The sequence below is a fragment of the Diadema antillarum genome, unplaced genomic scaffold (assembly GCF_040938485.1).
Source record: "Diadema antillarum isolate AM-2024a unplaced genomic scaffold, OU_Dant_1.0 scf00000043, whole genome shotgun sequence".
NCBI classification, from domain to species: domain Eukaryota; kingdom Metazoa; phylum Echinodermata; class Echinoidea; order Diadematoida; family Diadematidae; genus Diadema; species Diadema antillarum.
The window spans coordinates 1,270,079-1,295,486 of NW_027270932.1; the positions used below are offsets into that span (position 1 = coordinate 1,270,079).

A 25,408-nucleotide genomic window follows, 5' to 3' on the forward strand; every position below is an offset into this window, starting at 1 on the left:
ATTCACTTCTAGATGTTATCCAGAACACTCCATCTCTTCTTGATTAATCAGCTAGCATTTGAAAGCAAAACAAAATTTGATCCTGCACACATTATTACTTCTTCTCCTGGACATGTGATATGCACTGTAACTGGATTTGGGCACATCGACTACACCTCGAAAACGTGTATCACCTTTCACGAACAAGTGCACTCGCCGGCCCCCTCGAACACACTTTGTCCACCGGGGTAGGTCTGGAAGCAAAATGGAAACTGTACGTACCTGACAGCCTGCACAAATACTGGAGCAGCCACTTTAACCCCCTCCCACGCCCTTCTGAGCTAGGCAGGGTTTTTTTCCTCCCAAAGCTCTTTAATACCCATCTCTCTATCACTTGTCACTGGCTTTAGACGTACTTGAGCTAACGTAATTGAGTCTGAAATTACAGTAAAGAAACTCTAGACTTCCTTGTGTAGGGTCCTAACTACAAACTTTTCATGACAAAATTTGCCCAAAACCATTACTGTAATATATATGTAAGAAATAAAAGAGTATCAATATTCCTTCTTTTTCTAACTACCATGTTGTGTAATTGTTTCCATTTAAGGGGAAAACTTATCTTGTGTATCAAAACAAAAGTGCAATATAAGATATTGAAAACAAAAATTGCTTTTTCACTTTATGCATTTTTTTTTTTACATTTCAAGAAAAGCTTTTTAAGAAATCAACAATGATTTTCATTCTTAGAAGGGGGAGAATGAGCATTTTGTTAACACCTGCACCCAATCAAAATAATAAGAAAAAAAGAATACAGAAGTAAATAAGACAAAAAAAAATAACAACAAAAGAAAATAAATGTGATGTAAATACATCAAATCAATAAATGCAATAAACAAGGAATAAACAAAAAGCGTGCAGCAGTAAAATGCAAGTCGTTTTTGCTTGTTGTTTCTGGTATACGACCCCTCGAGCCGGCATGCCAGGCAAATCAAGTAGTATGCAGATGCGGATGATGATGAAGATGATGATGTGGAGGAGGAAGAGGAGGAGGAGGAAGAGGAGCGGCAGAAGGACGGGAGGCTCAATTTGTATAAAAACAAAGGAAGCGATGAGGATAATTGAAAAGTGCCCTACCGAGACTATTGCGGGTACGGACATTCGCCGATCGCGAGGTCCCACCTTTGAATTCACGTCGTCCTTGACGCCAAGAAAGGCCGAGAGGTCTTTCTTGCGCTTGGTCGTTCCCTGCACGGGGCATAAACAGAATGAAGAACAGTGAGAGAACACATTCTTGTACACCTATCAAACCACAACATTAGTTACATTTACACACAGTTGCCAAACTTGAAGTTTAGGCTGAAAACTTTATAACTGTCGATGATTAGCTTCACTCATGAATTTATGACGCAGGTTCACATGCGCACCTAAACTTTAAGATTGGACCACCTGCGGCTCGTGGATAGAGCGTAAACCCTAAGATGTCTAGTGGTTCTAATCATCAACTAAACCTTTAAGATTGTTAACTTTCGAGTGTGTCCACACGGCTCTTAACTACAAGCCAATCATCAAGAGTTATGTTTTCGACCTAAACTTAGAGTTAGGAACAGCATGCGAATGTAACTATTGTCTAAAGTTGAAGCGTAAACTTTTTTCCCCTGGACTTTGACTTCACCAATCTCACTTTCTAAATGGTTTAACTGATATATACATTTGCTGACGGGGTTGACTATACACATCCTAGTACAACCCCTTCACTTTTTGTACAGACAGGTCTTATTGTTTTTGTGTTGTGAATAATTTCTTCTCCCTGTATTCCAGCACACATCCCCTTTATTTTCCTCTCTCAAAAGTAACATAAGCTCTTAATATCAATTTAGAATTTGTTGTGCTTGGCAGATGATCAAAATCTAGAGTTTTTAATGTGTCATCCTTACATAAATGCCCGCAGTCCCTGTGAGTGCTACATCAACACACTCTCATAAAATTGACATATTTCGAAGAGGTTCTACAAAGAGGGCTTGTATAGAGGTAATACGCTGATGTATGACATCTTAGGATTGTGAAGGTAACAAGAATCTTGTTTGTCTGTTTTCTGTTGCTTTTTTTCATTTCATTTATATTTGTATTTGTATTTATTCATTTCCATATTATTTCCGTATTCAAGCATTAAAAAGACAGAGTAATACAAAGAGCAGAGTGAAAAAACAAACAAACCAATCTTATGATATAACACATACAGAGACAGTACATAAAAGAAATCAAGTATACATGGATACGGAGGGATTGCCCATTCAGCTGTGTGAGCGAGGACACCGCTGTTCTTCCATGGGGTCCCGTGAGTATTGATGCCGCGAAAAATGTTCACATGAATAATCAACTAATTCAATAAAATACACGCATATGTAAAATGACTCGTATGAATTCAGTACGATATACACTGTGTCTAAAATGGACTATAATATAAAATGAGGACAAAATTTGTTTAATTTTTATTCATTTGCTGCCAAAGTTTGACAGAATGCGTATACTTACAGGAAGGTCATCCAAGGGACAAGTGTCGGCTGGACTACTCTTCTCTTTTGCGACTAGAGAGGCGGGCAAGAAGAGGAAGAAGACACGGTTTGGAGGAAAAAAAATACAGAAATGACAACAAAACAAACTACAGAGACTCATTGTCTCCACCATGATGAATGATTTTCCTCCCTCGCAAATCCAACCTGACCACAAACAATAATCCATTATTTTTGTGTAAAGTTGCGAACTCACAATGGTTGGATACACATTACTCTTCAATGTTTCTGTTTTTTTTAAACAAAAAAAAAGAATTATAGGTTGAGTTAAAAAATATGATCAAGCTCATACTTTGGTTGTGCTAATCAACAAAAGGTTTGCTCATCTGATCCTTGTTCTTTTATCTTTATTGTCACAATTTAATATTTTACGCTTACAGACATTGGTGCTGACTGATCTTGAATCAATCAAGAGTTTCCTTTCCCTTTCATGTAAGTAAAACGATTATCATGATTCTCATGCTGTAATATGAACAGCTTCTCTGGTTTTCCTTAACCCATTAAAAAACAGAAAAAAAAACCAAGCAAATAATCTTCAAACATAGATTTATCTCAATTCTCTTCTTGCATACACACAGACACACACACAGACACACACACACATACACACACAAACAAAGTTTAAAAATCCATTTTGACAACTCTCGTCCATGACATTGACAACATTACATTTTTTTTAATGAATTAATTTTCTTCTATTTTAAAGATGAATATTCCTGGACATCTGGACTGGACATTGACAACTGAGCGTCATTGGACCTACAATCTGCTAACCTCTGCATTCACACTATGCATGATGCCAGGAGCTTGAAATGCTTCAAACACAACACCATCAGAAATTACTTGTAAATGATGCATGCATATCAAACAAATTACATTGTAGGCAAAGAAAGTGAAGATGACAACAGCTGGCTGGCAAGTAATCATGATCAATGCTTGTCCTGGCATAGGTCCAGTCCTGAATGTATTACTAAACACACATGCACAAACATACCACTTTAAGTGGTATGTTTGTCCATGTGGGTGTAATACACCCACATGGAAACAAAATATTTATTCCATTATAATGTAGTTTAAGGGCTTAACTCACAGCAGGTTACAAGGATATGATATGAGGAGGATACATGATGAAGAAAAAAGAAACCAAAACAAAAAGCATGTGACTGGATGGGAGGCTATGGATTAGTAGTCTCATTCCAGCCTTACGTCTGATGAAGACTTCTGATCCCCCAAGGGGCTCCGTGGGCACCTTGAGGCCCTTATCTGTCCGCGGCAGCGGGTTGCTGTTCGTCGAGTTGATGTAGATGTCCACGTCGGCGAGGTTTAGGCCCTTCTTGCTCAGCGCTTCCTCCAGTACATCCCTGTTGGAGCAAAAGGGACATATGTGCATTGTTTATACTCACTAGAACTCTACTCAGATGAGATGCACTTGCAGAATGTCAAGGGAATTGAAAATATGATGATAATACTGCTCAACCCACTGAGGATGGGATGATTTTTGCTACAACACGCATTTCCCATAAACCCCTGCCCAAATATATTCTGGACAAGTCTTCAATGGGGTAAGAGACACATTATCAACTACATCAGTAACAACAAAAATAATGATGATCATAATAATGATAATAATAATAATGATGATTATGATTACTACCATCATGATCATCACAAGCCTCAGCCATAGGTTCATATTAATCATAAAAATAATTCATAAGTCTCCATTACCCAAGGTAGCCTCTTCAGTGTTTTCAATGCTCTTCCCGAGGGCCCTGCCATTATCATTGCCTCAGTATTGGCAGGCTCCTGGTTACAGAGCGACTCTGTGTAGGCATAATACCTGGACCCACCATCATATTGATCAAGCTGATCATTTCAGTCATTTGATCGTGCTGATCATGATCATACATTAAAGTCTTTGGTTGAATAGCTCAGGTCCATTTCGAAGGAAGACATAATTCCTTTAATACACATTCAGATGAAACAAAAAGCCATAGAGCAGTCTGCTATTTTGCAGCAATCATAACAATTAAAGCAGTCTACCCGATGTAGTTTGAGGGAACTGCTTGGGTGTCCATGGTGCCTGGAAGATATATGTACATTATTATATCTTTGATCCCAAGCAAAAAGAGACAGCTTATTTCCAAATAAAATGAAAAAAAGGGGGGGGGGGGGCAAAACAAAAACTAGAAAAATATGCGAAGGAAAATCATATGTTTTCCTTTCAAAAAAAAGAACAAAAAATAAAACCCTGGCTACTCTTACTGTCAAAACAGGTGAAAATTCAGCAAGTGTGAAAACAAACAGATAAGATGGTGGCCTTCTGATGGAACACCTTTCATTGTTTGTTTTGGTTGAAAGCAATGAAATTATGCTTCAGGTGTGAACAGGGTTTTGAATAGAATGAAATGAAACACAATGCATCCAAATGGCATGTAAGTCAACTTTGTTTATCTTCTTTATTTTGAGTTGTATCCAGTGATTTCTTGGCAGAAGATTTTGTCATGGTGTGGTGTACAAGTGGGTCAAACACTTTGCTTTAATCTTTGATCCCTTTATGAAGTAGGTCCATAATCTGTTTCCATTAAAACTGACAAAATAAAGGAGAGTTCCAGAATGTTCACAGGTTATTTTGAGTGTGCAAGGTTGCAGAGTTACCGTAAAACTTTGATCTTGAGGTTCATCTACAAAAATTAATATGACAAACACTGCAATGCATATTGACAATTAATGCCCTTATTCTGCCCTAATTGCATGCTATTTTTGTTTTACATTGACCCATGACATTGGCTCAATTCCTCAGTATTATGCATACTTTGTACAATCAATCTAGGAACGTCTTTCATACACCCCCTCTTTCTGTGAATCTCTGAGTCATACTGATGACAGATGACAAAAAAAAAAATGACATAGCTGTTAATACCAACAACAGCACATGCATGCACACATGCACAAATACACATACACACACGGAACAAAAATGTAAAAAAAACTTCATTGTAAATCTTCTGATTTTGATGAAACTTAAACATCAGCTTCCAATTTTGATGAAATTTCAACATAAGTTTCCATTTGTGATAAAACTTCAACATAGGTTTCCAATTGTGATGAAACTTCAACATACGTTTCCAATTGTAATGAAACTTCAACACAGGTTTCGAATTTTGATGAAACTTCTAACATAAAATTCCAATTGTGATGAAACTTCAACATAGGTTTCCAATTGTGATGAAACTTCAACATAAGTTTCTATTTGTGATAAAACTTTAATATAGGTTTCCAATTGTGATGAACTTCAACATAAGTTTCCAATTGTAATGAAACTTCAGCATAAGTTTTCAATAGTGATGAAACTTCAGCACAAGTTTTCAGTTGTGATGAAACTTCAACATAGGTTTCCAATTGTGATGAAACTTCAACTTAAGTTTCCAAATGTGATGAAACTTCAGCATAGATTTCCAATTGTAAGGAAACTTCAAAATACATTTCTAATTTTGGTGAACTTCAATATAAAACTTCTGGTTTTGATGAACTTCAACATCAGCTTCCAATTGTGATGAAACTTCAATATAAAGTTACAATTTTGAACTTCAACCAAAGTTTCCAAATTGTGACAAAACATTAAACTAAGCTTCCAATTTTGAGAAAACTTCCACCATTCTGTTTAGCTCTCTTTCACACACATACATGCATAAAGCCAACTTGAACAACAAGTCAGCTTGCCCTTTAAACCCATTGAGGACGGTTTGATTTTGCTACAACACATATTTCCCCATAGATGCTTCCCTAGTATACTCGGAACTTGTCCTCAATGGATTAAGGACCAAAAACAGGCAGTGACCCAACACAAACAGAGTTCACCAAATGACGAAAACGGGGATGAACAACAAGTGTCGTTTACAGTACGTCACACATAGGGAGCTCAATCTCCCCGCTGCAGTTAGTGGATCAAGCCTCTAGTTTCACTCCATCACAAACACATCTTCCTCTTTCATCACCTACACGTACACATACCAAACTAAAAAGCAACACTCTCAGAAAATAAAACAGTTACCCCCAAATGTGTGCGACTACTTCATGCCATAGAAAAAATGTTAAACACATGAACTGGCAATGGGTGGGAGTGGTGGTGGGGGGGTTGCATGGAGAGTTGGGTGAGTTGAGGATGGGCTAAGTTTGCTATAACACACATTTCCCATAGACACCTGCCTGAGTATACTCAGTGCTAGTCTTTAACGGGTCAAAGCTAAAAGGGCTCAAATTCATCTTGCACCATTTCGAATTTGCTTGATGATATCAGAAACTTCTAAAACAAAAACTTGTCTGGCTGATGGGATTTGCCGAGAAAATGAGTTGTTTTGTGATATAAAAAGTGTGAAATCAGTTCACTATGCCCAACTATATTTCTGAAGTGCCCTCCCCATTCAGGAGTGGGTAGGTACATTGTAAGAATGGTGCTAGCATGTGATGATCGAATCATGTCCAAGCAATGGTACTGAATTGCATGCAGACTCGTGAACGTGCAATGTATATTGCTGTGGTGCGATGTTTAATCGACATAATCAAATAGGCCTATAAAAATCACCTAGCAGCCACAATCGGGTAAGATCAGAGATTGCAGTACTTCTGGCAATTTTTTTTTTTTTTGCTAATACTTCACTATTTCATCATTACCTAAACTGAAATTGTGCTATAACAGAATCATTTCACATATTTCTTGTGCATATAATAATGTACATTTTAGGGCAAAAATTAACAATTCTTGAGGCATACAAGAACTCGTCGGGTGCCCGTGCATTGGCCGCTAACGCAATACAATTTGTATTGCGTTAGCGGCCAATGCACGGGCACCCGACGAACTATGCTTTGCTTTAACTTCCTCTCCTGGTTTTTATAATATGTTTACCATACATTCTGTTTGATATTCTCTCTACTTCATTAGGCATGGAGCGGAGTACCAGTATCCCTTTCCAAAGAGATTGTACAGTTCTGGTTGAGACCTTTAACTTCAGGTTTCTATTAAACATTCTTTTGGTGAGGTAATAAGAAACCTCTTATGAAATATGAAAGAGCATGTAATTCCAAGAGGGATTCAATATTCCTTTGATGAAAATTGGTTTAGAAATGGCTGAGATATCCAAAACAGAGCAATCCTAAGAAAAGGTAGAGCCCACCTTTAATTAGGATCGCTTTGTTAGCTTCATTTTTTGATGTCTCAGCCATTCTAAAACTGATTTTAATCCAACAAACTTTGAATTCTTCTTCCTGGTTTCTTGGTATCTCGCAAAAAGTTAAAAGCCCAATTCTCATCTCCTCCAATATTATACCATCCCTTTAACGCTGCAGAGACTCAAGGAGTAGGGGAATCACGACTGACTTTCAGGGGGATACTAAGCTGGTTCCACCATGCACTGCTTCGATATCGATTTGTGGTGGAAGGCACATTATCAAGCAAAGTCACTTTGATGTGAGGATAAGCTCCCCTGGTTTTCCTCTTGAAAGCCCTTGAATTCATCATGCACCTCACTAATATGGTTTTGATGAGACGCCATGCACATTTCTCTCACATTGCACTTGCATGTCTACTCAGCTAGACTTAATATCTCCAGGCTTCTTTACTTACAGTTGAAACTTGCATCTCCTTTACAGCTTTCTTAGCAACTCTTACCCATCTATTCTCCCTGTGTTTCTATTGCACAATATGCTGTTATCCTTCCTTTCCTTTCCTTTTTTTTCATTCTCTCTTTCTCTGCCTGTCCGTCTCTCTTTTCTCCTTTATTGCATCTTTCTTTCTTTCTTGTTGAAGTCAAGGTTTCAAATCAGATTCACATTCATTTTTTTTTTCATTCTTATATCTATAATCCATCTATACAAATAAGTATATAACTCTCTTTCTCTTTTTATCATATTATACATACATACATGCAAAAATACATATAGTTGTCATTCCCCTTTATTATCAAATAAATTTCTGTATATTCCTTCATAATGACCGTGCTCCCTGCCTATCGGGGCAATTACCCCCCAAGGGTAATTAACCACACCCCCCCCCCCCTAAATACTGGTTAGTGGTAAGGTTATAGTAAAGATTAGGGTTAGGGTTAGGTTTAGGGTTAGGAGTTTGGGCTAGGGTTTGGATTAGGTTTAGGACTAGGATTAGGGCTAGGGTTTGGATTAGGTTTAGGACTAGGATTTGGGCTAGGGGAAGGATCCGGGGTAATTGCCCAGGGGGTAATTACCCTAGACCACTCCCTGATGCAGTAAAATGATGGGGATGGGGGGAAAGACCTACTTGAGTTCATGGTCCTTGCGTGCTGGTAGCCGTACTGTCTCCTTGACGCTCTCAATCTCAAAGGTCAGCAAGAATTTGGTGATGTCCTTGCCCCCTCCGCCCGGATCCTGCGGGAATCAAAGAAATATGAGGGAAAAATGAAGATGATCGGTCATTCACACATCCTCTGGATAAAATCAAGAAATACATAGTGTAAAACAGAGATTTTATGATATATTTGTCAGATATGTTTATGTGTTACTTACGGTAATGTTTCATCGGAAGGAATGCATTTATACTCCTACAGAAACTTAACCCGTTCCATACGGGAACCTGGTAGGCTGCGTATTAATTCTATGGGCATTTCAGAATTCAGTATGGAATGGGTTAATAATACCTTGGTCAGAGCTTACACACACACACATACACAAACGGAAATTTCTGCAATGATTGGGAGGTGAATGTAAGTGTGTGTATACATACATGAATATAAATACAAATAGAAAGATATATGTGATTTGACCTTGTAACCGCAAAAGCCTAATAAAATTGGCCAAACACATATACACAATTTTCCCACTTCATTCAAACACTACAAAAGGTGCTAACCAAAGAATAGTAAGAACACCTGCCCCCAGATGGTGCAAGGTGTCGGGAAAATCAGCTTTTTTTTTAGTTATCAATCGATCGATGCGTAATGGGAAGAAGATTGTGTAATCAAATACAGTGGGTGAATTCTAAATACCGCATCTGGCCACCAATTATCTCATATGCTCGTTTGGGAAAAGGCACGATTAAAGTGTACTTTCAGACTTGCGAAATAGAACTTGTCATACACAATGCATGTCTACACACGTTCACAAACAAGTCATGTTGAAAGTGTAAAATTATCAGCGGCAGCGGGTAGCACTTGACCTATGATACACATTCTTAACCAGTGTACAGAAGGGCTGAACTTGCTTCAACACGCATTTCCCATAGACACCTTCCCGAGCATACTTGGGACTCATCTTCAACTGGTTAAAGGGATAGTACAGTATTGGTGGAGAGGAGAATTGGACTTTTAACTTTTTGCGAGATACCAAGAAAACACTTATGAAATAGTTCAGAGCATACCAACTTAAGAGGAATTCAAAGTTTATTTGATAAAAATCGTGTTTGGAATGACTGAAACATCCAAAAACAAAGTAAAACAAAGCGATCATGATAAAGTGTGGGTCCCACACTTATCAGAATCACTCTGTTTTGGACATCTCAGCCATTTCAAAACCAATTTTCATCAAATAAACGTTGAATTCTTCATGGAAGTACATGCTCTTTCATATTTCATAAGAGGTTTCTCATTATCTCACCCAAAAATGTTAGAAACCTGAAATTAGGTCTCAACCAAAACTATATGATCCCTTTAAGGTTGCGTAACACTCGCCTGTAAAACTAGTATGAATTGCCTCCACAAAGCATTCCTGGTATGGTTCACACATGAATTTGCGTTGAACGCATCAGACAAAAGAGCAAATGCAGCACTGGTCCAGCCTTCATTCCGTTTGTTTTTTGCAGCTCTTCATCGCCTCAAATGCATTCAACTGACGGCAACATGGAGGATCAGGTATCGTATCCCTGTAGCTCATGGAATGTCACTTGTACGAAGCAACGCATGTCATCAACGACATTAGCTATAGATACCCGCGACCTCTGTAATTATCGAAAGGTAAACACAAACTTGAGCATACCACTCACAAGCTTTCAATACGTGTTCACAGCAAGGTCGTGACACATCGTGAAGCAACACCAACAGTTGAGACAATCACAACTGTTCGTCAGTGCTAAAAAACAAAACACTAACAAGCCTCCTGACTGTTCTCATAATGAGTTGGCACTTGGAATCTTCTAAGGCTGTTACATCAGTCCTTGATATTAATACCAGCACAGACTAAATCACTGATACGCAACACTCCACAAGACACGAGGAACATACAGTAATGTTATTTTTGTTGGCAAATGCTGTCTGAAGGCTCTTTTCCTGCTCAATCTGCTGCCAAACATTTTTTCCCCTCGCTTTTTTTTTTTCTCTCTCTCTCTAAACACCAAGCAATTGAAAACTGTCTGTTCAAGGCTTTGGATCCTCTATGAATAGAGGTTTACCTGGCCTCAAAATGGGGCACATAATTTGGTCTAGTCTGCACTATTCATCATTGTAGATGAGTTTCAGCAAAAACTCACCTTGAAACATGTTTCAAAGGGAACCTCTCACCTCCCCCCCCCCCCCCCCCCCCCCAACTGTGGATATCGCACTGTGCTGAGGTGCTAATACCAGAGTACAATGTAGGAAGTGGAAAAAAGGAAAACGTGCCAGCCTGCTATCATGTGTCAATGTTTACGTGATCACCTTTTTGAAAATCTCTTTCATGTGAACAACATTCATATTCTTGACAAAAAAATTCCATCAAAATCTTAAGGAAGTATTCAAAATTAGGTGCATTTACACTCAGCATGAATTCAGCAAAAAAAAATATCTGTAACCTGTGGTCTCCTTGAAGAGGCAAATGGTAAAATATGTCTTTATATGATTAATTCTGCACCCACATTAGCAACTCTGCATCTGTGATTTGTAATTGCAAATTTGCATGAAAAGTAAACATAGATAACTATAAAAATAATAATAACTCTTGTAATTTGTACTGCACCTAAGTCCATTAAATCAAATGCCAACGGTGCCCTCAAAGATGAAAGGATTAAAATAAGATATATGAGAAAGTTCAAATATCATGAAAACAGTCGTTTTCAACTCATTCTCATTTTTGTCAATTTAAGACTTAAAAGTAGGCTGCGTTTATCTAACTTTAGAGAGAGAATCACGTTTCCAAACGCATTTTGAATGGTGTTTGCAAACGTGGTTTGAAACGCGATTCTCGGGGTGCCGCGTTTATCTAACCATCATACAATCGCGATTCGAGTGTTGTCACTGAGCAGCTGCTTCGTGCCGTTCGACCCAGGAAGTAAAGGTCAACTGCATACCACCAAACCTGCCTCATCAGTCACACACAAATAATGGGCAGAGAGCACAACCGGAAACAGCTGGGATTTGACCTTGAGATATAAACACGTTTCAAAACTGCATTGCGTTTATCTACTCACAGAACGGCGATCGTGGTCTCAAACGTGTTTCAAAATGCCCTTTGAAAGGCGTTTCAAAACGGCGTTCCTAAACGCGTTTGAAAACACGGTTGCGTTTATCTAACCCTGGAAATTCTTCAAACGCGTTTAGGATCGTGATTCTGCCTCAGAAAATTTTTAGATAAATGCAGCCTTAATGGAGTGAAGCCTATGAACTCAACGCACACTGCATTGAAAGACTATTCGTGGTCCACTGTTAAGGTCACTTTACAATATCCAGCTGTGTGATTGAAAAGGGTGACAGTTCAAACTTGTGACTTCAGCGCTCGCATCAGAAATTTTGAAAGGAGGTTTATCTGCTCCGTGTAGACATAATCCGCATTATGAATATCGCAATCCAAATGCTGCATCAAAACTGATAAGACCTGGTTTGGTACACACTTCAGGAAAAAAAAAAGTCCACACCCAAGAGGATTAAATTCCATTGCTGTGCTTGTTTTGGTCTCTTAGATAAACCATGCCATCTTCTCTCAAGACTATCACCTTTCGCAATTGAATTATCCACAATGATAACACTGATAACTGAAGATAGCCGCACTCAAGTCCAAGCGCTTGCTTTCGAATTTACAGCAACTGCTGTCTCTTCCATGTTTGCTCATGATAACTATCGCCACGACGATATCATCCTTTGAACCTATTGTGAATGTTACCTGCAGCACACACAGCATTTACGTGTCTTCACACGATGGTGATTGGTGATACTGGTTCATACAGCTATTGCTGTCCATGCATTTGAGAAATGCAAATATGCACACAGACAAAAAAAAATCACATCTAACTTGATCAGGACGATGTTGGCTTTGTAACCATTAACTTTGCTTACGTTGACAAGAGGAAGAGGAGTGTAATAAATCCCAATCCAGTCTTGTGAAACGGGTATGAAAAGTTGGCATCAGATAAAAAAGAGAAAGAAAGAAAAGAAAATACTGGCACCAAAGAGTTTTAGCACTGTTAACCCGTTGAGGACAGGCTGATTTTGCTATAACATGCATTTCACATAGACACCTGCCCGAGTATACTAGGGACTGGTCTTTAATGGGTTAAAAATGGAGGGGGGGGGGGAGTGAGGTGACAATTTAGGAATTTCATATTCCACGATAAAATTGACTTGATACAATGAACATGGGACAAAAGAATAGCGAATACCATCAACATGAGCAGAAGAATGTGTGAGCTACAAATGGAATGTGCCTAACTTAAAGTCAGAGTGCTAGGGATCGTATAGTTTTGGTTGAGACCTAATTTTAGGTTTCTAACAATTTTTGATGAGATAATGAAAAACCTCTTATGAAACATGAAAGAGCATGTAATTCTATGAGGAATTCAATGTTTATTTGACGAAAATTGGTTTTGAAATGGCTGAGATATCCAAAAAAGAGGGATTCTTATAAAGTGTGGGACCCACACTTTATTACGATCGCTTTGTTTGACTTTGTTTTTGGATGTTTCAGTCATTCCAAACCCGTTTTTCATCAAATAAGCTTTGAATTCCTCTTAAAATGGTATTCTCTGTACTATATCATAAGTGTTTTCTTGGCATCCCGTAAAAAGTTAAAAGCCCAATTCTCATCTCCACCAATCTGTACCATCCCTTTAAAAAAGTACATGAGACAGGCGCAAACAATATGAATGCCAGAACTATTCTAGCATTGTGGGATAATGGTAGAAATGTCTGAATGTGATCCCAATAGCGCCTCAACACAAACAGAGGCATTTATGTTTCTTTTACAACAGAGCATCACCAAAACTTGCATCTGTTGTCAGACGAATCACAGTAGTCAACAGGATTTATCTTTGAACATTCTTGTCTGCACATATGCAATGGCATTTTTACAACCAGTGCACTATACCAACTGATTTGTTTCTTTAGACGGCACAATACATACTGTTTATTTCTTCACATCTGGATGACTTTCAATGAAGTCGCACATAAAACACACACACACACACACACACACACACACAACTGATTTCCTAAGGGTGCAACCAATTTGTGTGCAATCATGTAAAAAAAAACAAACAATGCACATGAGGTCAGAGTATATTTGCATAGTTATATTTGGTGGGCTACAAAGAAGACACCCTTGCACAAAATGACTGATTTGTGTGTGTGTGTAATCTAACAGTGTGTATTAAAAAACAAATAATACACTGCGCTGGACGGCAATTTTTGTCACGCACACCAAACACAAAACTTTCAGGAAAATAGTTCAAAACACAGAATGATTTCTACAATGTTTCTGCCACAGAAGACATGCCCAAACCACTTCGAGATTGACATAAACTCACTGCATATCCAAACGTATATGAGGAATTCTTCAGACAGGAAGCATGCTCATCAATATGGGTAAACCAAAGAACCTGTCTGCCAGTAATTTCATGGATACAAATCACTATGTAATGCTGCTGGGTGTGTACTAATAAAACAAAAGAAGAAGAACAAGTACATGCAGCTTGTACATACCAAATAAGCATGCAGAACAACCCTCCAGATCATAGAGTTTTCCAACATGGCTCATATAGGTCGGTCCACAGCAAACTTCAGGATTATAAAACTTTCCCAAAGTTGAGGCGACAGCAAGTCACTTCTAACCCAAAGTTGTAAATGTTATGTGTTGGGTTTCGGAATTTAAGCAAGACACGCGTATACAATGCTGGGGCAGCACGATACTGTTTTAATGAAAGGGACCTTCGATCTTGGCAAAGTTACAGAAGATTTAATTAGCACCTGCTAGCAAAACTCTTTGCCGTTTTACCCCTGTTCCAAACTGGATGTAGATTTTAAAATCATCATTCCTAGCTTGAAGGTACTGTGTTCAAATTAAAGGGGGAGGGCTAGGGATGAGGAGGGAATATACAGGTAACAAAAGGATGGGTCTGACTGAAAAGAAACTGTGAGAAATTTATAATGATTTAACACTCAATGCCTAAAGTGGATCACAACTGCATTCTCTTTGTTTTAACCAGTTGAGGACGGGCTGATTTTGCTACAACACGCATTTCCCATAGACCTCTGCCCTAGTATACCGGTACTCGCGACTCGTCCTCAACGGGTTAACTGTAGGGACAAAGCCTTAGAGTAAGAACTCATAGAATTGGGGAAGCTATAGCATTGTTGACCGCAACCATGGAATTAATCAAATGAAAGATAATTGCTCTTACTGAATTGACAGAAAATGTCCTTTGACCAGAGAGGTAACTCAAGGAATCAAGCATTGATAAGACACATCAGTTGTTTAATTGTCAATGTCTCTCCCAAATCTTATGTATGCCATCTACAACTCCACACTTTGATACATCGAGAATACACCCCCCCCCAAAAAAAAAAAAAAAAAAAAACAGTCAAAAGTGCGATGCATCCTCTGAAGCTGTGTCCGTATCACAATGAGAAGACTTTACAAAAATCATTCCAAAAGCACATCCTCCCACACAGAATGTACTCAGATTCTTCATGAGCAGAGTGCATTGCGACCCACAATTAAAAAAACTGAAAACATTCTCAACAGCGTGGAAAATAAGGTTCAAAGTACAGTGCCATCATAGAGGAAGAAGAAGAAAACAAGAAAATATGTTTGGCACAGTTATGAAGAAGTAAGTAGAGCATACTGCATTTGTGCACCAGATCTATAACTCTTCTTTAAAGGTGGACATCCACATCCAAAATCTCTCCTGGCAATTAATCAAATTCATTGCGGAATGACATGTGGCATGTGCCACACTTTAGCTCAAACAATTAAGAGGTCTATCAGTAAAAAATCAGAAACATTTCTTTATATAGGGCCTCTTCTTCTGCTATCAATGCTGAACACCTTTGATTGCCTTTAACCCATTGAGGACAGGCTGATTTTGCTACAACATGCATTTCCCAAAGACACCTGCCCGAGTATACTCGGAACCCGTCCTCAATGGGTTAAAAGGCAACAGATTTCAGCCTACAAGTATACATTTTTTTCCCCTCATTGGTATGAGAAAACAGAAACAATCTCTTAGGACCTGCTCCTGTGTGATCAACTCTAGATATTAGCTTTAACTGCCTAAAGACAAGTCATATATTAAGTACACACATTTTGTTCTCATAGATATGAGTTTCTGATTTTAAATTGCCATACCGTTAGATTTCAACACATCACTACAACTGAAGGACCATGCAAAAGAGATAGAAACTAAAAGGTCAACTCACTTAAAGTGCAAAGAGTTATAGAAATCCATTTGAATCAGTGAAATTTTGGTATAAACTTTAGCTAAGAATGAGGAAGTATTTTCTTCTTTAAAAAAAAAAAATCTAGTCATCAATCACTTTAGGGCAGTTGTCAAATTTGCTGCAAGTTGTGGACAACAATGTTTTGTTCGTGAAATTTCTTGATTTCCCACTCTTCCTGCGATATAGGCAAACTTTCCTCTCTAGACTCAAGATATAACATGCAGTAATGCATCAAAATCAAAGTCCAATGAAGTTTCTGGACGAAATGAATAGAAAGCTGTCAGCAGTCCGATCCCAAATCTGATTACCACATCTTGTTGTCGAAAAACAGCAGTAACTTCCTTGTTTAATACTCAACTGATTTTTGTTCAAAATGACCCATTTCAAGTTTTTCGTAACTGTGCCTTCGAAAACATTCATACTTGAGATTTCAATTGGTTTCCTTTAATTTGGTTGACATGGGCATTTGCACCCCTGGAGACATCTTCATGTGGGGGGGGGGGGGGAGGGGGAGGCAGGGGGACTCGGAGACTAAACAGGTTCAGAGACCTTCCTTGACAGGTGGATCATTAAGGTTCTTCCTTGGGCTAATTAACTCTTTTGGATTCACGCCACTCTGATTTGAGGAGAAGGGGGTATCTTTCTAAAGGGCCGGGAAGAAGGGGGAAAAGTGTAAGATTGCTTCCTTCATCCGAACCCTATTCACTTTCACCTATTTTTCCCCCTTTTTTGGCACTAATCTCATATCACTGATGTTTTGTACCCAACGACATAATTTCCTCCCTGCTATCATCCAGTTTTATCACGAGTTACATTGCACCCAGCAACAAACAGTTTCTGCAAATTCTGTTCCTTTATCATCTTTTATCATTCATCCACTGTGGGGCATGATGAAATGAAACTCTCCACATTTTCCGGGTTTGATGTGAACGTGATGATAAGAAAAGGTTGACTTTCAGATGTCTCCATTTAACCCACTGCCTTCAGGTCACAATATATCCCCTTACATTTGATACAGGAGACCTATAGGTCTGGGGGTCAACACATAAAATTGGTAAGACTGGTAGATGCTCTACAAACGAGCTGTAGATGACGACAAAGTTGCTCGGCTGGGAATTTCCCTTCAGCAAACTACCGTTGGAGTGATGTTGTGAAATAAACGACAACTTTCTCTTGTCAAGGACGCTTTGTTTATATTACATTCCCCTTTCTGCACTTTGAACGGTGTGTGGGGACCGATGTGGGGTTTTCCGTGCCAAAGCACACACTACAGGCTTAAAGTGGTGATAGGGCTTTGGGAAAAACGAACATGAAGACGTGCTACAGATATTGATCAATTTAAATTTACTTGCTAGAACTCAAGTTAGACTGTAATGAAGGGCAGCCATATTGAAGAAAACTCATCGCTTCAGTCTCAAGTTATTTAAAGTCGTTAATCATGATATTGTTACATGTTCACATTTTACATTTTGTACATTCTTCACTACATATCTCTTAATCATATCATGATACCACATTATTTTTTAAGAACAGAATATAATAATTTTTAATTGCTTTTTGCTATGGAGCTCTTTCAGACATGAAGATAATTCATGTTTTTACAATAATGTTTGTTTGCTTTACATTATATATTTTTTTAAGGAAGATGAGCACTAGGTACTATAAGTTATATGCCTTTCAGGGCTATCTTTCAAGGAGCAGTATCTGTAAATCTAGTCCATACAAAATAGATACTCCTTAGATGACTTATATTGATAGATATGGAATATATTAAAGAGCTAAATGCCATTCCTTCACTGATTATTGAGGTTGACTTAACACATATCATGATTTATCTCTACGTTTGTATATCAATACTAGAATCTATTTTGACATGACCAACAAGGAAACACCAACTCAGACTGTCGCTTGCTCGAGAGTAAGCTACCAGTACCAAGGACGGACCAGCCGTAAGTCCCTTCCAGTGGATGAGGCAATGAGAATAAAGTGCTTGGCCAAACAAGGGGCACAACTACTGGTGCTGGTGGGCTTGAACCCAGGGACCTCATAACTGAGCGCCTATATGCCCTTCCTCATTGAGCCTCCATAGGTCCTAGCTCCTTTCCAGCACACCAGAAATTGCTAACAGTCACAAAACGGGGTGCAAAACACCTTCCTCACCTGTATGGTTGGAGGAGGACTTTGGTACCAATAAAACAATTTGTCTAACCTTTAACTCCTCTTCTTACACCCCATTTACGCAAGCCTGAACAGGACCAGCCACCAGGGCAAGATGATCTTATCAACCTTTGTATACCTTCCTTGCGATCACAAGGACAGACAACTTTTTTTTTCCTCTTTACTTGATGAGGGATTAAATGAAAACAACTCCTTACCTTGATCAATGACCAACGATCCTATTTCGAATACCTTCAAGACATTAGCACAATAGTGAACCTGTAAAGTCCACATAAGATTATCCCTGCCTATAAACGGAACGACTAGCGAGCGCGGAAAGAGCTTCTTTGCTCAAAGAGCTTTGCCGTGGTGCATGTGTAGGGGGAGGAAGGACCTGTTGTTGTACTGCAGTGGTGCACGGAGAGAGTCTGGTCTATGGATGCTGGTTCCAACCATGGGTCCACCCAAATCCGGTAGGCACGGATGTCGGACAAACGGGGCACTCACCTTGTGTAGTTGTACCTGCTTGTATGCGGACAGCCGATTTCTGCTGGACCTTTGTACGAAACTCCTCAGCCGTAGCATTGGCACAGTGCCGCTGCACCATCCGCTCAGTATTACCGTTCCAAACAAATGTTAATAGCAATGCCCCTCACAGCTTCACCTCTACACCTCCACGGTAACAAATGCTCTCATATCAGTGAGCTAGACTTTGATCCTCTGCAATATGACCTTCACAATAGATGTCTGTTACTCATTCTGAATAATACTTTTCTTCGCAACTTTACACTCCCTTGAGGGAATAAAGGGGAAAGAAGAGAACTAAAAAAATATATAAACCAGGAGAAGGGATGGATATTTTACTGACAATTATGAAAGCAGTTGAGTGATAAATAAAGAGATCGCAAATTTGCAAACAATCACCAAGTCATGCCCTCTTATGACAGTCCACAAGAGCAGTGTGCACGATAAAACCGACTCGTCCTTTGAATCCAAACATCAGACTGTTTATGGCATAGCGGGAAATAATTACTAACATATAAACCATTCATGCATATGTATATGCCAAGGAATAGTTGGGGGTTCAAAATCAACCTTTGGCCAAACTGCCACCGACGTCACACACTCACGTACAGGATTTGTTCCTTTATCACCGCCCACTTGCCATAAAAATATGCTCGTGCTATACAAACACACATGGTCCAACTTAATTGCAGGAACTTGGGAAGTGGTGTCATAAATGTTTTCTGGGGGAAAAAAATGAATGAATAGTATTTCCTTCAACCTGTCATTAACAGGTTGTTTAGTCGATAAAAGTGCATTTCGTTCACATTCAAACTTGACCACAATCATCAGAGCTAGAGGCCAGACATTCTTGTGTATTGAAATGAAATGATACTATGGGGGAAAATAACAACTCTTAACCGTCTGATGCAGCACGTGGCAATGGGATCACTTAAAATTGTGTTCTGCTATTGAAGTAGATCTATGCAAAAAAAAAAAAAAATGCTGAAAATTGGTGCCACATATTGAATCAATATGTTGTAGCCAACAGAAAACTTTCAAACTGAAGGTTCATCATTTTTTTCCCGTTTATAACCAGAACCAGATTTTTTTTTTCCCTCTCCTGGAATGACACAAGTTTAATGGGAGCTTGTCTTGGCCGACAAGATGTACCATTCAAATTGAAGTGTATGAAGATGAAGCATGTTTGAACCTTTCCAGAATGTGAGAACGCTACTAGAACATTGAGATAAGCTCTTCAAGCTACTTGCTTATTTAAAAACAGCCTTCTGCATTCCAATTCAACTAATAGATCTGCCATAATATAATCACACATCAAATCACCCTTTACTCTTCTTTCCTAAATAGCTCAAAATCAACATATCTTTCCATTCTGCTGAATAATCATGTAATTTTACTGATGCTTGAATTCACCGACTGTATGTCGTATTGTTTTTGAAAATGGGAAAAAATGGCTGCATTTCATCTGCAAATATATTAAATGCAAAAGACTCTGAATGAATTTAAATATCAATAAAAGCTTCAGGCAAAATCATAAACAAGGGACAGGACAAAAAAATTAACAGATAAAAAAAGAACAAAATAACAGGACACTAATGATGTCATACACTACAAAAGGGGAATAGACAATTCTTTCTCCCATTGTGTGTCACAAATCATTCATGGACAAATTGTAAAACCACTGACCATAAAAAACAGAGGAAAAACAATAAAACAAAAAGAACCCACCACAGCCAATTTTGGATTTCTAATTGCTGCCTCCACCATTCTGCCGGCAAATATGATCCGGTTCTGAATGAAATGTGGGTGTCATGTCATACATCCTTCCAGTGGTCAAAATTTCTCAAACATTAACAAAGATTTTTTTTTTCCCCTGGCTGTTAGCCACATAACTGCAAAAGTGCATATGAGCACGTATAAGTGTGTGTGTGTGTGTGTATGTGTGTGTGTGTGATGCCTTATCACTAAAAAAAAAAAAATAAAAAAATAACACACAATTCATTCATTTTTGCAGGAAACTAAAATTCTTGTGATAACGCACACAAAAAAACAAAAACGAAACATGTTTAGCATCCTGCCTATGTTGGAAAAAAGAAGGGCATGATTTTTTGTTTTTGTTTTTGCTTTCCCAAAATTGCTCTCTGACATATTTTCTAAAACAACCTGCCAAAATATTTTCAGGATAGTCACCAGCTTTGTTAAAAAAAAAGGGAAATGGATTCAAATAAATTCAAGTAGATGCAGGAGTCTAAAATACATAATGTGATCTTTTCCTCTGAAAAAACATCAATTTTTATAAAGGAGATGTTTTTCAGTGCTCTAACAACTTTTTTTTATTAAAAAAGAAATGAAAAAAGCAAATTGCCTCAAAAAAAGAAATTGGGCTGGAATGATGAACATAGATATAAATATATATATTTTTTCCTTTTGATATCTCTGCCTCAAAATATCTCGGCCTTGGGGAACACATACTTTTTTTTAATACAAAATGAAAATTTATAGCATTCTGTCATTTGCTTTATATCCTCGCATTGATATGGCATTGCAAATATTTACACAAGAATTCCAAATGAGCTAGTCTGGGCATTATGTGAAATCATACCAAACTTTGAGAATGTTGATCGGGGCACCATTTCATAAAACTTCATGTAACAGTAACAAGTTACGACAGTTGTTATAAGCTACTGAAAACCTTGCATCTGATTGGCTGAGAGCAAATTTGTCATAGAAAAGTGGCAGTTGTTACTAAAAACAAGTTTTATGAAAACACACGACACAGATTGGCAGTTCAGTCTGCTATATCTCTCTCTCCATTCTTATCACAAATCAACCCGCAGTATTGCAAAAGTTTGGTGTGTAAAGGTCTTGTGATCCGGAAGGTACTAGGATTCATCATTGAACCTAGGAAGGAAGTTGCAAAGAAAGAAGGGGTGGGGGTGGGGGGGGGGGAATGATGGTTTCATTTTATACTGTGCAATTTACAGTACTTTTTTTTTTTGGGGGGGGGGTTTCCCTTGCGGGATACAGCTGAGGCCTGTGACTGAGGTAAAATTTTCCCACATTCCCTTTGTAATAAAAAGGTTGTATTCCCTTCTGACTGCTATATGTAGTAATGTGCACTGTGAGTAAAATGGGCCTGTAATACTGAAAAAAAAAGGAAAATTGCTCAAAGTTTACTTCTTCTTTCTTGCAGGTTTGAAAGAATTGGAGAGTTTGGGTGAATCACTGCAGTGTCTGCGAATGAAATGATATTCACCAATTACAAGCACATAACAATATCACCATATGCAAGTGCAAAAATGAAAACAAAACAAAACATAACAAAAATCACAGAGCCATGCATACACTGCTATGTACCATTCTAAGGTGCATTTATACTTAACTTTTAATCTTGTAAAATTTTTGAATTCTAAATATCTTAAAATTGACCAGCCTGAGCTGCATCACATTTCCATATCAAATGTATGCTAGAAAAGTGAAAATATGTTGAAGTTTCTTTGTTTTTGTTTTTGTTTTCATTTGTTGTCCATGCATGAAATCACAAAATGTTTTAGTCTTCTCTTGCAGCAATAGATGCACCAACAATTCATGACTTTTGAACAGATATTCTTCAATATACCTCAAACTTCACTGATCGTCTATCCTAGTCATATCGCTGTATTCCCTTAATCCACAATTCGGACTTTATCCCCTTTATATCTTGTCCCAACAGAATACCATACGTCCTACTCGCCCACTCACATCTTAACTGTGAAAGCACTTTGATGGCGTACTGCATAAAGTCAGTTAGTCATTCTGAAGGTTCATTATTTCGAAGGTGTAATAACGCAAAAATGAAATGAGGTTCATTCTACCCAAGGTTTTGAAACTATTGTTGTACTCCTCCTATTCCTCCTCCTCCTCCTATCTCTACTACACAACTACGACTGATACAGAAACAATAGGTAATGTTCCTATTGCTAGTGGTAAGGCAAGTTTTGATTGTTACTATTTTTGCTTCCATCTAACCTCTAAAAACTGAAACTAAAACTGTCACTTGAACTACCATTGTTTGTATTATTTATATTAAAGGGGATGGCTAGTAACCTATCAGAGGGAATCAGTGGGAATGCTGAGAGATTATTGCTCCAATCCTTGTGGGATTCATTTAAGAGTACATTTTATACCTACTGTTGTGTGAAAATTATTTGCTTGAGAACGGTCTCATATTAAAGTAATGTGCAGTTTAATGTTTCCAGGTTTAGCATGCCTGGTCAGTGACGGGGCATTAATCTGCACATTAAGTGAATGTGAGACCATTCTAAAGCAAATAATTTTCACACAACAGTAGATATATATTGTACTCTTAAATGAATCCTGCAAGAATTGGAACAATCATCCCCCAGCATTCCCACTGATTCCCACTGATCGGTTACTAGCCATCCCCTTTAGACAAGTATTATATACAATCTCTCATAATGCAAATTGATAAAATGGATATATCTGCTTTTGCAATTCAAACTCCTTCATACATTATATGAAGAGTGTGAATTTTATCTGAAGAGTTTGAATGCAAGAACAGAATATATCCATTTTTATCAATTTGAGATATCTGAGATTAAATCTGCTGAAAAACAAAGACAGTAATTGAAATATATGTGATGATTGTAATAACATCTTTAAAAATATTTGTTATGTAACGAGTGCAGTATTTGACGATGGCCTACCCCCCCCCCCCCCCCCGCCAAAAAAAAAAACCCAGAAAAACAAATCATTCATAATTATGTGTTTTTCCATTCAAACTCTTCATGTACATTTCTTCTTAGCTTCTTTGCAAAAGTTGCTAAATGAATGCTTTTACCGTAATTGATATCAATATTTTTCCAGTTTCCTATTTCATCATTTTTCCTTCTCCCACCTCTTCATCTCTCTCAAACTACTTCATGTAGTTGTTGTTTTTACGTTGCAAACTCTATGGAGCATGATTTACAAAGGAACTATTACAACAGCAGTACTAAGTACCAATTCTTAACGACTACCACAGTAACAAGGGAGATGCCCTCGAGGTGATGAATGTACATCACCGGTTGCCATGGCGATTGCAAATCATTCTTCATTACAGTTGTCCCACTGGACTCTGATATATGAAACTTTCTTGCATTCTTTTTTTTTTCTGTTCCATTGCTGGAGTTTTCCTTGAGAGATGTTGATGTGGAAAAATCTGAGTAGAGTTTTTCCATCTTGCACTAACACTGATGCATTTGGGTAGCAGTTGTTTTATTTATGCCTCCTTTCTAACTGTTGAAGTTGATATTAAAAATGAATCTTCTCTTGGTGAAGCAGAAACAACTGATATTTCCTCCGCCATGTCATCATTTCATTTTGGCAGGAATGGTGAAGTTAATCAATCTCTCACTAATCTTCATTCGAACCTTTAGATTTCTTCATTAGATTTCTTCAATTCAATTCTTCTTCAACATGAAACCAAAACCAATGAATCATAGATTTGTACACCCTTCTAGTCAAATGAAAAACTTGAAATAACTCTGCAAGGAAAAATGTGGAAGAGGGAGAGAGGTTATATGTGTAAGATTTCTGGCAGTATTTCTATATGATACAATATTTAGTATTACCCTAAAGAAAAATTGAATCGCAATGACATCATCACCTCATGATGGTGGATTTGCCCATTACTGTTTCTTGGAACTATATTGAACTATTTTTGTGTGTGTGTGTGTCCAGACAACTTAACATTAATAATTGTAAAGAAAGGTCAAGTTTGTGTAAAACACTCTTAACCACTCTGCTCCTATCTTCAGAGATGACACAGAAATGATAACGCATAAGGATCTACTGTCCATCCAAATAACACTGATTATATCATATCTTTGGCCTTGTTTTTTCCCCCCTGGTAGAAGGGCAATCCAATTCCAAGTCTGTCTTCTATAGGCTTCCTGAAGCTTAGCTACCACTCCCCACCCCCCTTTGTAACTTCCTCGTTACACTCATTCTAAACGACATTGACTCAGAAGGGAGGGAAAAGATAATCTAATCAAGAATTTTTGTCCTTTTCACAGATCCCCACACCCCCTCTATTGACGAAATCTCAATATCTGCTTAACTACACACACACACACAATAGACAGAGGAATACCTATCATATCTGTGCATTCACTGACAGATTAGCACAGCGCCCCCATTGGAAAGTTCAAAGCACATTTCCTGTTAACCCTGTCTTGTAGAACTCATGAGACAAATTCTTCTGTGCTCAATACCCACACGTACGCTTATGTGATAATAAAATTATATATCTGTTTTTCTTTAAAGGGATGGTATAGTATTGGTGGATATGATGTTTGGGCTTATAACTTTTTGCGAGATACAAAAAAAAAAACACTTATGAAATAATACAGAGCATACCATTCTAGGAGGAATTCAAAGTTTATAAGATGAAAATCGGTTTTGGAATGGCTGAGACATCCAAAAGCAAAGTAAAACAAAGCAATCCTAATAAAAGGTGGGTCCCACCTTTTAGTAGGCTTGCTCTATTTTGGA

General features: G+C 38.1%; 1 protein-coding gene across 1 annotated transcript in view; it reads right to left on the reverse strand.

Annotated features, from left to right (window-relative positions):
* The window catches only part of LOC139713321 (pleckstrin homology domain-containing family G member 5-like), a 117,448-nt gene that overhangs the window by 16,365 nt on the left and 75,675 nt on the right, over positions 1–25,408 (reverse strand). Inside the window, exons 4-7 of the mRNA XM_071625070.1 lie at positions 8,839–8,945; positions 3,756–3,910; positions 2,512–2,564; positions 1,114–1,224 (exon numbers count right to left, since the gene is read on the reverse strand). Of these exons, the coding sequence (XP_071481171.1) occupies positions 1,114–1,224; positions 2,512–2,564; positions 3,756–3,910; positions 8,839–8,945 (426 nt within the window). The remainder of the gene's footprint in view (positions 1–1,113; positions 1,225–2,511; positions 2,565–3,755; positions 3,911–8,838; positions 8,946–25,408) is intronic.